The following is a 14,013-nucleotide window of genomic DNA, read 5'->3' as shown; positions in this document are numbered from 1 at the left end:
CAAGTGTGCACGATAACAGATGGAGAAAACGAAATTTAGTGTCTGGTGGAATTGAGAATTTTGGGAATCCGCATCTCCACAAAGGTTATGGCTGATGGGTGAGAACCTGTGCTAGACTGTCCTGACTTCCCTGGACTAGAAGGTCCGGAGCCAAACCCTAAAACGGGCTGAACCTCCAGGTTTCTTCCTGGTGGCACAGCTCTCTGGCTGCTTTTCGCCTCAGTCACCGCCTGGGTGTAGCTCCCTGAGCTGAAACAATCACCATCTATGTAATTGGAAACACAGTTTGAATTCCAGGAAGCATTGCATCCGGGCTCCTCCAAAAAAAAAAAAAAGATGAATGTTTTAAGTGTATTGTACATATAATCTAAGTATCAACTTCGAAGGAAGGCAAGGCTCAGATAAGTAGCAAACGCGAGATTAACTGATACTTAGTATCACAGAACCTGCCCAAACCGAAGCTTTGGGTTTCCCAGTTTCTGAAGCACTCTCCTTCTTGCTCATTTTAAGCCCCCTCAGGGCAATGGGATGGAGGTCACACTTTACTTCCTTGGATTTCCCCAGAAGGCATTGCCAGTCTGTGGTCCTGCCCTGCCTCTCTGCTTCAATAGCCAGCCTGCTCCTGCCTGGGCTGCAGGACATTAGACAGACAGAAGCTGTTGCCTGGTTCCTTAGGTCTACATATTGCTCAGCTGTGGATACAATGGGTTTTTCCAAGGCTCCTTCAGACTGCTGTCCCACCCTTTCCCAAAGCCCTGTTCACCCCACCCCCACTGTACCCTGAAGGTTTGCAGGCCAGCCCCTGGGATGCCACACACCACACTTTGTCTGAAGGCCATGGCTAAATGTGTCCAGGCAGAGGGCTGCATACTAGCCTTTGCCCATCCCTCTCTGGATCCACCACCTGGCTTCTCTCTTGTCCTTCATTTGAATCCTCCTCCTTGCCCCGCTCTTGCCAGTGCCCCTGACCAAGGCTTGGCATGCGTCCCTAACTTCAAACTGGGGGCTGAGGCCTGCTATTGGCTGAGTGCTTCCCTGGTGGACTGTCTGCTCCTGGGTGGCTGGGATGTTCCCAGACCAACCTTGCCAATCTGCCCCATTCTGTTGTGCTGTGTTGACCAGGACAATACCCCACTTCAATCAAACAGAAGATATGCCACTGGTGCTCAGCAAGGAATAGGCAGGAGGAGAAAAGAAAACAGGGATAATTGAGAAATCTTTGCGGTGACCTCTAAACTTAACACCCACGAGGTAGTTTCATGACTCTCTCATGTAAATTACCAAGGTATCAGTACGCATGCCCCAATTTAAATGCTAAATGCAAAACCACCCTCAGAAGTCAAACCGCAGAGAACTAGACTCCCTGTCTCTATTGCTACCTTCTGGGCAGAGAGTGATTATATTTAATATGGAAGGGAAGGAGAAGCAAATCCATCAAAGAAATTGAGTAAAGCCGAAGGCTCTCTGGAAAAAGAACACAGCTCTTTCTTTGCGAGGATGTTATGGAGAAACCTTAACATGAGTATCATAGGGTTCTCATGACCATGTAATAATATACCTGTGATGAAGGGCAAAATGACACCCAGCGTCAATGCAATGATATGCTAACTGTTTTGTCTGAGATGGACACAAGGATCACCTCTTCTAACTGCCACGAGCACGCAAGCATGGCAGAATTATTACCCAGGTCATTGTTCTTGGTGATGGCGGCGGCCACCCTTGTTCGCGGTCCCTGCTTGGTAAACTGGTATCCAAACTTGAGGATGCTTGAATTCTCCTCCAGCATCTGAGCAATTTCCATTTCCACAGCTGTTCCCAACTGCTGTCTCTGGTTTGTGGGGACACGGACACACACACACACAACCAAGGAGGAAAGAGTTAATTGCGCGGGAAAGACACATGGATCCGTAATGGACAAAAAGCCACACAGGGGAAAGACTCAAATGGCGAGGACCAAAGTCACTTGAGATGTCACTTCCCATATAGTCACGTGTGAATCCCGCGTTGTGTCCAGAAGCAAAAGCCAGCAGAGAAATAGTGGACTCTGCCGGCATCCTAAACTGAGACACTAAGCAAATGATTTACGAAGGGATGGTGATTCTAGAGGCACAATTTGAGTCAAAGCAGCATCTGATGTTTCCTATTCACCCTAGTACCTGTGATTTAAACAAAGAATGCTTTACTATAGTGAACCTACCTTACAGCTCTCAGGCCAGTGAGTGAATTTTCTACTCTGATTAAGGATGATCAACTAACTGTACAGTGGACTCTCCCAGGGCCGTCTCACTAGCAGATTCCCCAAGTGGTACCATTGTGATTTAAATTGTGCCCAAGATCAAGGGAATCATTAAACACTTAGTGGGGGGGGGGTGCTAGTGGGTCTAGACTTACATTTTGGTGAAAAGAATTTTCTAAGCCCCCTCCCCCCAATTTTTTAATGGAAGCATGGAAATATGGGAGTTTAAAATTAAATTTAAGGGGCATAGTCTATTTTTGTAATGGATTAATAAAATGAAATAGTCAGGCTTGTTTAGAAAAAGCGAACCAAAAAAGTATGCAATTTGTAGAAACCTTCATTCCTACTTTCCAGAGACCAGTTATGCATGCGTTTTGTGGTCTTCTAAACATTTTCTCTGCATTCGTGAATCTATACAATCACACATACATAGATTCCTCTTCTTTTTTGGTAAACAAAGTGGATTCTACTAGGATGTTCTGAAACATGCGTTTTACTTTTCATTAACATTATATTAAGGGGACCTTCCCATGTTGGTAAATAGAGCTACACTGCATCCTCTCAAACAACTGAACAGCATTCCATTGTGGTTACAGAGTGTAATTTATGAAACCCTACGGGTTTATACGACATTTCCTTCTGCTGCCCACGACTTCACACAATGCTGCCGCCAACCTCCCTCGTAAACACCGGGCATCCTGGGACATTTCTGCAACTATGTCTCTAGGACAAAGGTCAGCGGGGTCCAAGGAGAAGCGTGTCCCACATCTGGATAGAGTGCTGACTTGTGAGCGGTACCCAGCTCAACAGCAGCTCCCAGCCAGAAAAGTAACACACTCCTACTCAGGTCACAGCCCTGACTTGATGTAAGCTGAGTGTCCCTCGGTGTGGCCTACATCTCTTTTATCTGAGAAGAGCCAGGAGCAGAGCGGAGAGAGGAGAACAATGGGATAACAGAATGAGAGACTTGACTTCCACTCAGAAAGAAAAGCCAGGCGCAGGGTACAGCCTCTGAACCCAGGGTCTCTGCTAAGACGCTCCTAAACTCAGGGGAAGGTTGATGTTCAGGCACTTGGGAATCTCAGGAATGCTGGCTGCATGGATGTTGAGAGGAGACAAGGACCGCCCCCCAGGGCTGAGAGAAAGGCTTCCCAGGAGCTGGTGCCCTGAGCTCCTACTTCGAGCCTCCCAGGCTGAGGGCGAGAAAACTTGCTTGTTAAAGCCATCCCTGTAGGGTATTTCTATTAGAGCAGTACAAGGTAACTAAGTCACTTGTGAAAACAACATAAATTGGTCAAATGGTTATTTTTCCCGCAGGCTGTGGTTTCTGTTTCTTTTTTAACTTATTACAGATCTATAATTTCTTATATGTATAGGTTTTTCATAATTTTCCTTGTCTGCCTATTTATTTTCTTTGTGGACACTCACAGGGACAGCGGTGTGTGTGGCTCTTCCGGGCAGAGTGTCTGAAGCCCACCACAGAACTATTCCCTGCCTGGGTCTGGTAAGAAGGGGGGGAAGATACTGATAGGATTCACCTGTGAGTAACTGCCAACAGGATTTCCTGGAGGACCATCCTGCTGTGCATAAAATGAGCCCTCTGAGACGCTGGAGGAGGGAATCTCATTCCCAGTTAAGAGCCAGGAGTGGAGCGTGTCCTTTGGACCTGACACCCCTGGACAGTGAACCTCCTGGATCTGGATGACAGCTATACCCTGAGCCAGAGCATGGAGCAGAGTGGTGGACTTCCCCACCCACAGAGCAAGGAAAGCTGGGTGCTTTTATGCTGGAGGCTAGCTTTCGGGAACAGGGTGCCCCGGGGCACTTAATTGGGTAAGTTGAACTTGCTGAGCCATGGAAGTGGGGCTGAGTGCCTTTGGACTGAGGCTTCCTAAAGCGGGGTGCCTCTGGGCACTGAATTCAGGGAGCAGGGTTTGCTGACCCACAGAGCTTCACCTGGATGCCTTCGAGTTAAGGCTTACATTGTAGTGGCATGCCCCTTTAGGCAGGTATTAGCAGACCTGAAGCTTTGTAATATTTCCTGGCTAACAACTAGGGGGGTGGGCATGACAACTTATTAACATCCTTAATAAACCCTGTAATCATGCATCTTGTCCGTGAATTTCCGAGTAGCCATTTCACCGGATATAAGATCCTCGAGGTAAATTATAAAACATTAACAAGACTACAGATCACTAATAAAGACACAGATTATCGGCCTTGTTTAAGGAAGCCCCCTCGCTGTTCTTCCTACTGCCTTGTTTGTTACTCTGTGGAACTTTTGTACTTTATCAGTTGAGGCTTTATTTCATCTAGAAAGAACTTTAATATAAGAAGTGCTGTTCAGAAACCACAGCACATTCCACCTCTACTGATTTGAAATACCACTTCCGTGCAAAATTCACACGTGCGCTCGCGCCTGTTTCCGGGCTGGATTCTATTGCTCTGGCAGGCAATTTTTGCGTGTTGTTTTCCTTTTGGATAACACATTTTAACTGTGGAAGGTGTAAGTACGAGGTAGATGAAAATAAATACAGAAACTGAAAAGTAGGAAGCAGATGAAAGAGAAAAGTGTCTGGAGACAAGTTCTCAGAGTGAAGCTTTGGCTCCTCTCCCCCTCAGTAACCTGTTGAGCAAGTCTCTCTCTCAGAGCCTAGCAAAATGTGATATTTCCAGTCGGACGGGAACAATTTTGGGTATCCACACTGTAGAGATCGGCAGTGACATGGGTACAGGCGAGGGTGGGGCAGCAAACCAAGAAGCACAGAGCTCAGAGTTTCAAGAGCAACTTCAGCACATGACACGCCTTAGGACAGGGGAGTCTCTTTGTTGTGGCTGCTCTAGCTGTGATGCAGGTGCCACCTGACAGAGCAGGGCAGCTAGCTGTCCATTCAATAATTCATGCACATTTTGACATTAGCTGCAGGCCCCTCATGGAATAGCACCACTACCCCCAACTTCCTTCCCGTGCTCCCTATTTCCACTCTTCCTTCTTTGCTGTCCCTTCTTGCTCCCTAGGCTCTGTTATTGGATAAACATTGCCCTTTGGTCTGCACTGTTGATTGTCCTGGGAGGAGAGTCCTCCCTGGTGTTGTTTATAAGCTTGCCTATTGTCTAGCTGAGAGGTGATCTCAGGGGGTGGGCTCAGTTCCAGAACAGGGGGAGTCATAAGGACTGCAACCTGTGCTAACACTGGGCACGTCAGAGCTATGGCCTGTCCCCCTTGAGTGCACCTAGTTGGTGCCAGCAAGGTCACAGCGGTAAGAAGGGATGACATTAAAAAAACAAAAACAAACCAACACCTTACCTTCCTCTCTCAAATCTCAAGCGTTTGGAAACTTTGACTTGTGTAACGTGCTTATTAATGGGTTTCAAGGCAACGGTTACCTCAAAACCCATATTCCTTGAGTTCTGAGCCCCTTCTCCCTAAGCAGCTAACAGCTGGCTGTTTCTCAGTAGCTTAAGTCTTAGTGCTCTGGCCGTTGCTAATGTTTTGCAATTAGAGGGGAACTCACACGTACTGCCTCTTGAGTCAAATGCTGCACAAGGTCTTTGAAAGTGTCGAGGAGCAAGAGTGACACACTGAGGACTCGGTGCTCCTGACGCAAGCCACGGCATTTTCAATCATCTTATATGCTTGTGTGAGAGAGCTGGACACACAGCAAGGAAGACTGAACGAAGAATGCGGTGGTGGCAAAGCACACTGAGAGTACCACGGACTGCCAAAACCCCTGTTCAGGAAGAAGTGCAGCCAGAATGCTCCTTAGGCTGATGAGGCTCTGTCTCATGTAATTTGGACATGTCAGGAAAGACCGCTCGGTCCCTGGAGAAGGATGCTTGGTGCAGCAGAGGGGCAGCGAGAAGACGCAGACGCCTGACAAGATGGGCTGACACAGTGGCGGCAACAGTGGGCTCAGATCCACTGTGAGAACGGAGCAGGACCGGCCAGTGTCTCCTTCAGCTGTGCACAGGGTGGCTGGGAGTCGGAGCCGACTCCACACGACCCAACAACAACAACAACATCTATAGAGGTATCCATTGTAATTCTTTCCGAACTTTTCTCTGCTTTTGTAGTTAAGCTTGTGTGGCATGAGGGCAAGTAGTGAAACAGAAACAAGGCCGGTCCCCTAATACTAACAGCCTAAACCGTCCACATAATCTAGTGTAAAAATACGGGTACTAGAATGGTAGGTTTTCTTTTGAGGAGGAGGACAGCCTACTGGTGGCTCTGTAAAAAATCTTGGCATTGAAGACAACTCCATGGGGCGTGGGGCATATAAAAGCCCGTGATAAAGTATTCTATCACATGACGTAGTTCTTTTTTCTTTCTTTTTTGTGATTTGAGGCATTTTGTGGGCAACAAATGGGCAGCATGATTACTGAAACTGAGTACAAGGAACTCAAATAAACCCAGACACACGCGTAAAGCATACATTTCTTAAAAATCACACCATTTTTTTGCCCCCAGGGAGCACGTCTCCCCACTCACATTTACTTAGCAGTTACCCACCTGCTTTATCATCTGCTTCACTGATTGAGCCCCTCACAAGGGAACTGATTACATCTCCACAGTTACCTGAGGCCTGGCCATGGTAGCCCGCCCCCAGCCGTGGGTCCTCAGCAGGCCCTTGCTTGGGTCTAGCTGCCAATTGCTACGATGCTAACTTGGCCCCAGCTGCAGGCCCTGGGCAAACTTAGTTTGCGATGATGTCAAACCCTTCATTACACAGAGGAAAATTCCGGGGGGGCTCTTAGGCATGGGACTGTTAGCAAGATCGGTGGTTCCAATCGATGCTGCCTGATCCCACAAAGATTTAATAGTCCAGGAAACCCAAGGAGCAGTTTCTCTCTGTCCGGTAGGGTCGCTGTGAGATGGAATTCATGGGTGGTTCGGTTTCATTATGCAGATGAGGAAATGGGCACCTTCTTTGAATAGACTATGAGCCGGTGGATAAAATGTGGTGGAGGGCAAGTTCTGCAACAATTTCCTCATTCCGGGGGTAAAGAAAAGTCTTCCCTGTTGCTGGAGACCAACTTAATCCTCTTGTCACGGTAAAGAGAAGTCATTGCAGAGGCTCACTGGGCGGCCAGAGTTGGGAAACCACACACCTGTATTCCTAGGTGATGGGGAAGCATGACGATGTAGACATGACTGAGGGGAGGTTCAGGAGAGTAAGACCAGGCTTCCCACTTCCGGGTGCGTTCTTTTTCAGGTGCATGAAAATGAATGGCCTGTCCTAAGTGCTTAGGATGCCGGCTCATCCACTGGGGATCTGGTTGGCTGCCAGATGTAGCAGGTTGAAGTAAAAGTCACCCAGTTAAATTTGCATTTGAGGGAAATAAAAAGCAACTTTTTAGTATAAGTCTAACCCAAGTAACAGCTCTGGTGGCATAATGGCTACGATCAGGCTGCTAACTGCAAGGTCAGCATTTCGAAACCACTACGGGAGAAAGACGAGGCTTTGTACTCCTGTAAAGAACTACAGCCTTGACCTAGAGGGACAGCAAGTAGAATAAGGAGGGACAGCAAGTAGAATAAGGGGGTACAGCACTGTATGGAGGGGGGAAGGGAGACGACGTCAAGGAGTTCTTGTAGAAAAAGAATGTTTGGAAACTGATTGTGGTGGCAATGGAACATCCTACTTAATGTGACTGAAATTTGGAATGATTTATGCATTAATTCCCAACGAATAATACAAAAGAAAAACAGAGTTACAGTCTTGGAAACCCGCAGAGACAGCTCAGTTTTGTCCTATAGGGTCACGAGGAGTTAGAATCCAACTAGTGGAAGTGAGTTTGAGTTCCTAAAGTAAATACCGCACGGGCTATCCTCCATACCAAACACTACGCATCATGCATGTAAAATTCCATTTTAAGGGTTATTTTCCTGGCAACCCTAATTCGGTGGCACCTTGCAGGGAATCAGGAACAGTGGACATTTTTGAGATATGAGGTTTCAAGCTGGCCTGAACCAACACAGAAAGATAAATATGCTTTGGGCCAGGCATCTGTTCCCACCTTAGATCCATGAGGAAATGTTTACTCAGAGTCCACTCAGCTGTTTTCCACTTAGTCTAGTCAGCAAATACCCCTGAGCGAGCGCTGCTTTTTTTTCCACTCCCTATTTCTCTGTGTTGGGGTTTTCCTCTCCTCCCACGCCCCGGTGCCTCTTTCTTAGCTACTAGCAGGTGGGACACACACACAAGTGTGCATAGCTTTGAAGAGCCTCTGAGCACATGAGGGGGGTGTCATAAGTTGCTGGGAAAACTCTATTATCTTTTCATTCCATTTTCCCAGGGAGTCTGTGAAGTCCCCTCACATGAGCCCCTCACGTGCAGCCTCCTGTGCCACATCTCCTGGGGGGGTCTACTATCCCAACTCTGCACCTGGAGCAATTCTTCTGGTGATGCATCCCTTCTGGTTGTGCAAGAAGGAGGGCCTGTTTCCTGTGGGATCTTCCTGCAATGAGGCCCTGGGAGGAGCCCAGCGGCAGAGAGCCTACACTAAACAGCCACGCCTCCGGGTCCCCCTCGAGGAGAGCAGCACCTCCACCCCAGGTAGTGGTCAGGACCTGGTACAGCTCGGGGAATGTCAGCTCTTAGAGATCTTAGAGTGTTGGGACCAGGGACTGTCCGGATGAGCCCCGCAGGCACTGTGCTGTCATTCGCCCACCCTACGACCCACCAGCCCACAAGGCGACACTCTCAGTCTAGTCTGTTCTAGGACCCTTCCTCCCACAGCATCTTGATCCTCAGGCCCACCAAGCTCCTGGGCCGATGGGCGTACAGCACCAAGCACAACATCTTAGCTGGTAACCACGGTCCTGTCTTTGGGCAGCAGCTGGCTGAGCCAGCAGGGGAAGTCCAGCACAGGCTGATGCACGCTTCAGGGACGAGCTGCTGGCTTTGGCTGTTGGAATCGAGTCAAGAGTCTTACCACATTAGGGGTGATGCTTGGTGCTGGACACCAGACCATGTTCTAGACCGCTGATGCTTTAAACAGGCATCCTGTGTGCAGAGCCCAGGTGAGTTGGCTACAGCATCCTCCAGCCAGGGATGAGCAGTCTGAGACTAGGCCACCCAGCTGTCTCCTTCCAGCTAAGGCTCCAGAAGGAGGCAAACGCTGGGCTGCAAGCTACACTAAGAGGCTATGGAGGATGATGGGTAGGCGGAGCTGCTACCATCACCTTCAAGCTGACCACCTCCCTTCGTTCTTCCCTGGAGCCTGATTGGTCTGAAGACTCTCAGGTCCTCAGGCCTCCCCACTGTGTCACGTTCAAGGATGAATCAGGCCTCCCACACGCCCCCTAGAGGCCTGAGCAGTTATAACTCACAGAAAAGCTAAGCTAAGGTATCAAGAACAGCCACAGTTTCTAACTCCTCCGAAGTGTGGGGCCATGCCCAGCCCCCAGACCCCCTTACCTGGTTGTCGATCTTGACCTCTGTCAGGGTGTCGTTTTCTTTCAGTGCCTCCACCAGGGCCAGGATCCCAGCTCCGGTGATGAAATTGGATTCTATATTGAGACTTTTCAAGGTCTTGTTTACTTTCAGCATCTCTGCAAAAGCCTGACCATGGGAAAAAGGAAGAACAAGAGTTTCCTAAAAAATGTCTTCACTAAATTCCCCGCCCCAAATTAAGTACAGGCGTTTTTGCAGCATTTGAAGCAATTAAACCCTCAGTTAAGATCATGTTTTTTGCTTCTGAGTAATAATTTAAATCAGAAATAAACAAATCGTTTAGTGTAGCAGTCCTAAGACTTAGGAATTTCTCATGCCTGAAATATTTTTTAAAGGTTATCGACCTACAATAGGGCACTCAACATACCTATTGCCATCTGTTGTCTTTTTAAAAAGAAAAGATATTAAAGAAACAGACATGATCTCAAAATAACATTTTCCCCCCTTCTACGATGGAGGGCTAGAAATCTTGGCTGTCGGCTAGCATTTGGGGGCTATAGGTTTAGACATGTTATTTCAGGTCATTTGTAGGCCAGAATCCCTTGAGGATGACTTCTGAAACAAAACCAGGCCTCAGAGTGGCAAAGCCCCTGGAGATGCCCAGTTCAACACAGTCAATTGCACAAGTCCTGCTTGTTTCCCCTTATACACCCAGGTTCTCACTGTAATAAAAAAATAATTGGGAATACATAGGCTATCAGAAATAGGGAAGGACACAAACACAGAGGAGGCACACATTGACAAATGGGATATACTGAAGATAAAACACCTGTGTACATCAAAAGAATTCACCAAGAGAGTAATAAGAGAGTCCACGGACTGGGAAAACATCTTTAGCAATGACACACCAGACAAAGGCCTTATTACTAAAATCTACAATACTCTGCTAGCTTCCAAAAAGAAAAAACTAATTGCCCACTTGAGAGGTGGGCAAAGGACTTGAACAGAAGTTTCACAGAGGCAGAAATCAGAATGGCCAACAAACATATGAGAAAATGTTCCGGATGTTTAGCCATAAGAGAAATGCAAATTAAAACAATGAAGCACCGCCTGACACCCTCAAAGGTAGCCCAATTCAAAAAATCAGAAAGCAACAAGTGTTGGAGGGACTGCGGGGAGACAGGAACTCTCATCCACTGCTGGTGGACTTGTAAGTATGTATGACCACTATGGAAATCGATCTGGCGATATCTAAAACAGATAGAAATCGAGTTACCATACGACCCAGCACTCCCCCTACTGGGCCTATACCCAGAAGAGGCAAGAAACAAACCAAGACCAGACATCTGTGCTCCAATGTTCATTGCGGCACAGTTCACAATTGCAAGGAGTTGGAAGCAACCCAAATTTCCATCAACTGATGATTGGATTTAAAAAACTGAGGTATATACATACAATGGAATACTACGCATCACTAAAAAGCAGTGATGAAGGTATGAAGCACATAGCGGCATGGGAAGAAGTGGAAGAAATCATGCTAAATGAAGTAAGTCAGGCACAAAAGGACAAGTACAACATGAGCCCGCTGAGGTAAGCATTAAAATAAATGCAAATGGGGCATAGGGAAAAAGCTACTGTGTACAAACATTCTTGGGGTGAGGACTGTGTAGTATGGCAGGGACCAGGTCAAATCCAGGGTTGCACATGGTAGACAACTGGGGAGCAGGTGGGGAAAGGGAAAAAAAGGATGAAAATAAGGAATAAATGGATAGTGGGGGCGCGGGGTGCTAACCCACCCAAGGGGAGGGTATTGTTTATATCTCCACAGGGAAAGAGGGGCCAGACTTCAACCCAGTGCCACGAGGTGTGAATGCAACATTCCGGCGTGGAGTAGGGAACCAGTGGAGCAGTCTGGGGGCTGGCCCCAGCACCAAATACTAAGTGGACACCTGCCCCTCCCCCCAGAAGAATTTATTTCAAAGGACGGCATTGAATCCGCAGCTCCAGGATAGGGACATATCTGATCAGAGCACACGGGAGCAGATGAAGGGGGAGGAGGAAAGAGTGGAGAACATCCTGGCCCACCAGGCCCTGAGGACGATGACCCCAATTAGAGGAGCCAGTCCACAGAGAGGACCACATGGCCAGCCCCACTATGAGACATGACGCCCCTCACTGACCCATGGCCCTGCAGAGGCAGCACCAATGACACAGTGTGGGAATTGTGCCCGACCTGATCTCACCACACTGAGGAAAAGCACTGGGGGAGTGCAGCGGAACAGCAAGGGAATAGAGCGGCAAGGTCCCCAGGGAATGCTGAAAGTGGACTTTGGGGCCAGGGTGTGGTGCCCCAACAGACTGGATTGGAAAACACTCCTAAAGGCCAACAAATGATCCTTGAACTAACTAAAAGCTTTTCTTTCTTGTGTTTTGTTTTGTTCTTTGTCAGTGGTTTGTTGTTGTTGTTTTGTGGTATATTGTTCCTTGGTTTTGCTCTGTCTTGTTTTTCTGCATGTTATTATCTCCGCAGGTCTGTCTAAATAAGATAGGCTGGATGAACAAGCTGGAGGAAAAACAGCAGGACTGACAGTTCCGGGGGGAATTGGGATAGGGGGAGGTGGGGGGTAAGGAAGTGGTGTTAACAAACCCCAGGACAAGGGAACAACAAGTGATCCAAATTGGCGGTGAGGTGGGTGTGGCAGGCCTGGCAGGGCATGATCAAGGGTAAGGTAACGAAGAGGTATTGCTGAAACCCAGGTAGGGACGGAGCATGATAGTGGGACAGGAGGAAAGTCAAGGGAAATAGAGAAAAGAGCTGGCAGGTAAAAGGCATTTATAGAGGTCTAGACAAAGACATGTACATATGCAAATATATATATGAGGATGGGGAAATAGATATATGTGCTTATATTTATAGGTTTAATATTAAGATGGCAGAAGGACATTGGGCCTCTACTCAAGTACTCCCTCAATGCAAGAATAATTTCTTCTAATAAATTGGCATTCTATGATGCTCACCCTCCCGACACAACCGCTGAAGCCAAAGCGGGTGAATAAGCAAATGTGGTGAAAAAAAGCTGATGGTGCCTGGCTATCAAAAGATATAGCATCTGGGTTCTTAAAGGCTTAAAGATAAACAAGTGGCCATCTAGCTTAGAAGCAACAAAGCCCACATAGAAGAACACATCAGCCTGTGTGATCACGTGGTCCCAAAGGGATCAGTTATCAGGCATCAAAGAACATTGGGTACACACCTCCATGATAAGATCGCCGACAAACGGGTGCATAAGCAAATGTGGCAAAGAAAGCTGATGGTGCCTGGCTATCAAAAGAGATAGTGTCTGGGGTCTTAAAGGCTTGAAGGTGAACAAGCGGCCATCTAGCTTAGAAGCAATAAAGCCCACATGGAAGAAGCACACCAGCCTGTGTGATCACAAGATGTCGAAGGGATCAGGTATAAGGAGGCATCATCAGAACAAAAAATCTTACCATAGTGAATGAAGGGGGAAGTGCAGAGTGGAGACCCAAAGCCCATTTTTCGGCCACTGTAGAGCCCCTTGCAGAGGGGTCTAAGGGAGGAGATGAGTCAGTCAGGGTGTGATGTAGCACCGTTGAAGAATACAGCTTTCCTCTAGTTCCTAAATGCTTCCTCCCACCTAACCCCCACTATCATGACCCGAATTCTACCTTGCAAGTCTGGATAGAGCAGAGGATGTACACTGGTGCAGATAGGAGCTGGAGGCACAGGGAATCCAGGGTGGATGATACCTTCAGGGCCAGGGGTGTGAGGGGCAATACTGGGAGGGGAGAGGGAGAGGGGGTTGGAAAGAGGGAACTAATTACAAGGATCTACATGTGACCTCTTCCCTGGGGGACGGACAACAGAAAAGGCGGTGAACGGAGACGTTGGACAGGGAAAGATATGATAAAATAATAATTTATAAATTATTAAGGCCTCATGAGGGAGGGGGAGCGGGGAGGGAGGGGGAAAAAAGAGGACCTGATGCAAAGGGCTTAAGTGGAGAGCAAATGCTTTGAAAATGATGAGGGCAAAGAATGTACAGATGTGCTTTATACAATTGATGTATGTATATGTATGGATTGTGATAAGAGTTGTATGAGCCCCTAATAAAATGTTTTTAAAATAATTAAACAAAAAATGGGAACTCTAGGCAGTACGAAAACAAGCAAAGTGCTATTATCTCTAGAAAACAAAGATTTTGGTGGGGAAATGAACACAAAGCAAGTTACTTCAGGAGGTGCCCGGAGTTGAGTTCTGTTGGAGCATTTCATGAAAGCATCTCCTTAGGAACTGATAGAATCAGCCAGTCAGACAGAAGGAAAGCTCAGTCCCTCTCCCTGCAGCTTCCTCTAGAGCAG

At 47.6% G+C, this 14,013-nt stretch overlaps 1 protein-coding gene across 1 annotated transcript in view; it reads right to left on the bottom strand.

Moving 5' to 3' along the window:
• Nucleotides 1-14,013, bottom strand: part of TMOD2 (tropomodulin 2) — a 70,341-nt gene that overhangs the window by 7,999 nt on the left and 48,329 nt on the right. Inside the window, exons 8-9 of the mRNA XM_075532046.1 lie at nucleotides 9,658-9,801; nucleotides 1,684-1,828 (exon numbers count right to left, since the gene is read on the bottom strand). Coding sequence (XP_075388161.1) covers nucleotides 1,684-1,828; nucleotides 9,658-9,801 — 289 coding nt within the window. The remainder of the gene's footprint in view (nucleotides 1-1,683; nucleotides 1,829-9,657; nucleotides 9,802-14,013) is intronic.

The sequence above is a fragment of the Tenrec ecaudatus genome, chromosome 14 (assembly GCF_050624435.1).
Source record: "Tenrec ecaudatus isolate mTenEca1 chromosome 14, mTenEca1.hap1, whole genome shotgun sequence".
NCBI lineage: Eukaryota > Metazoa > Chordata > Mammalia > Afrosoricida > Tenrecidae > Tenrec > Tenrec ecaudatus.
This window is presented reverse-complemented; position numbering and strand designations above follow the sequence as displayed.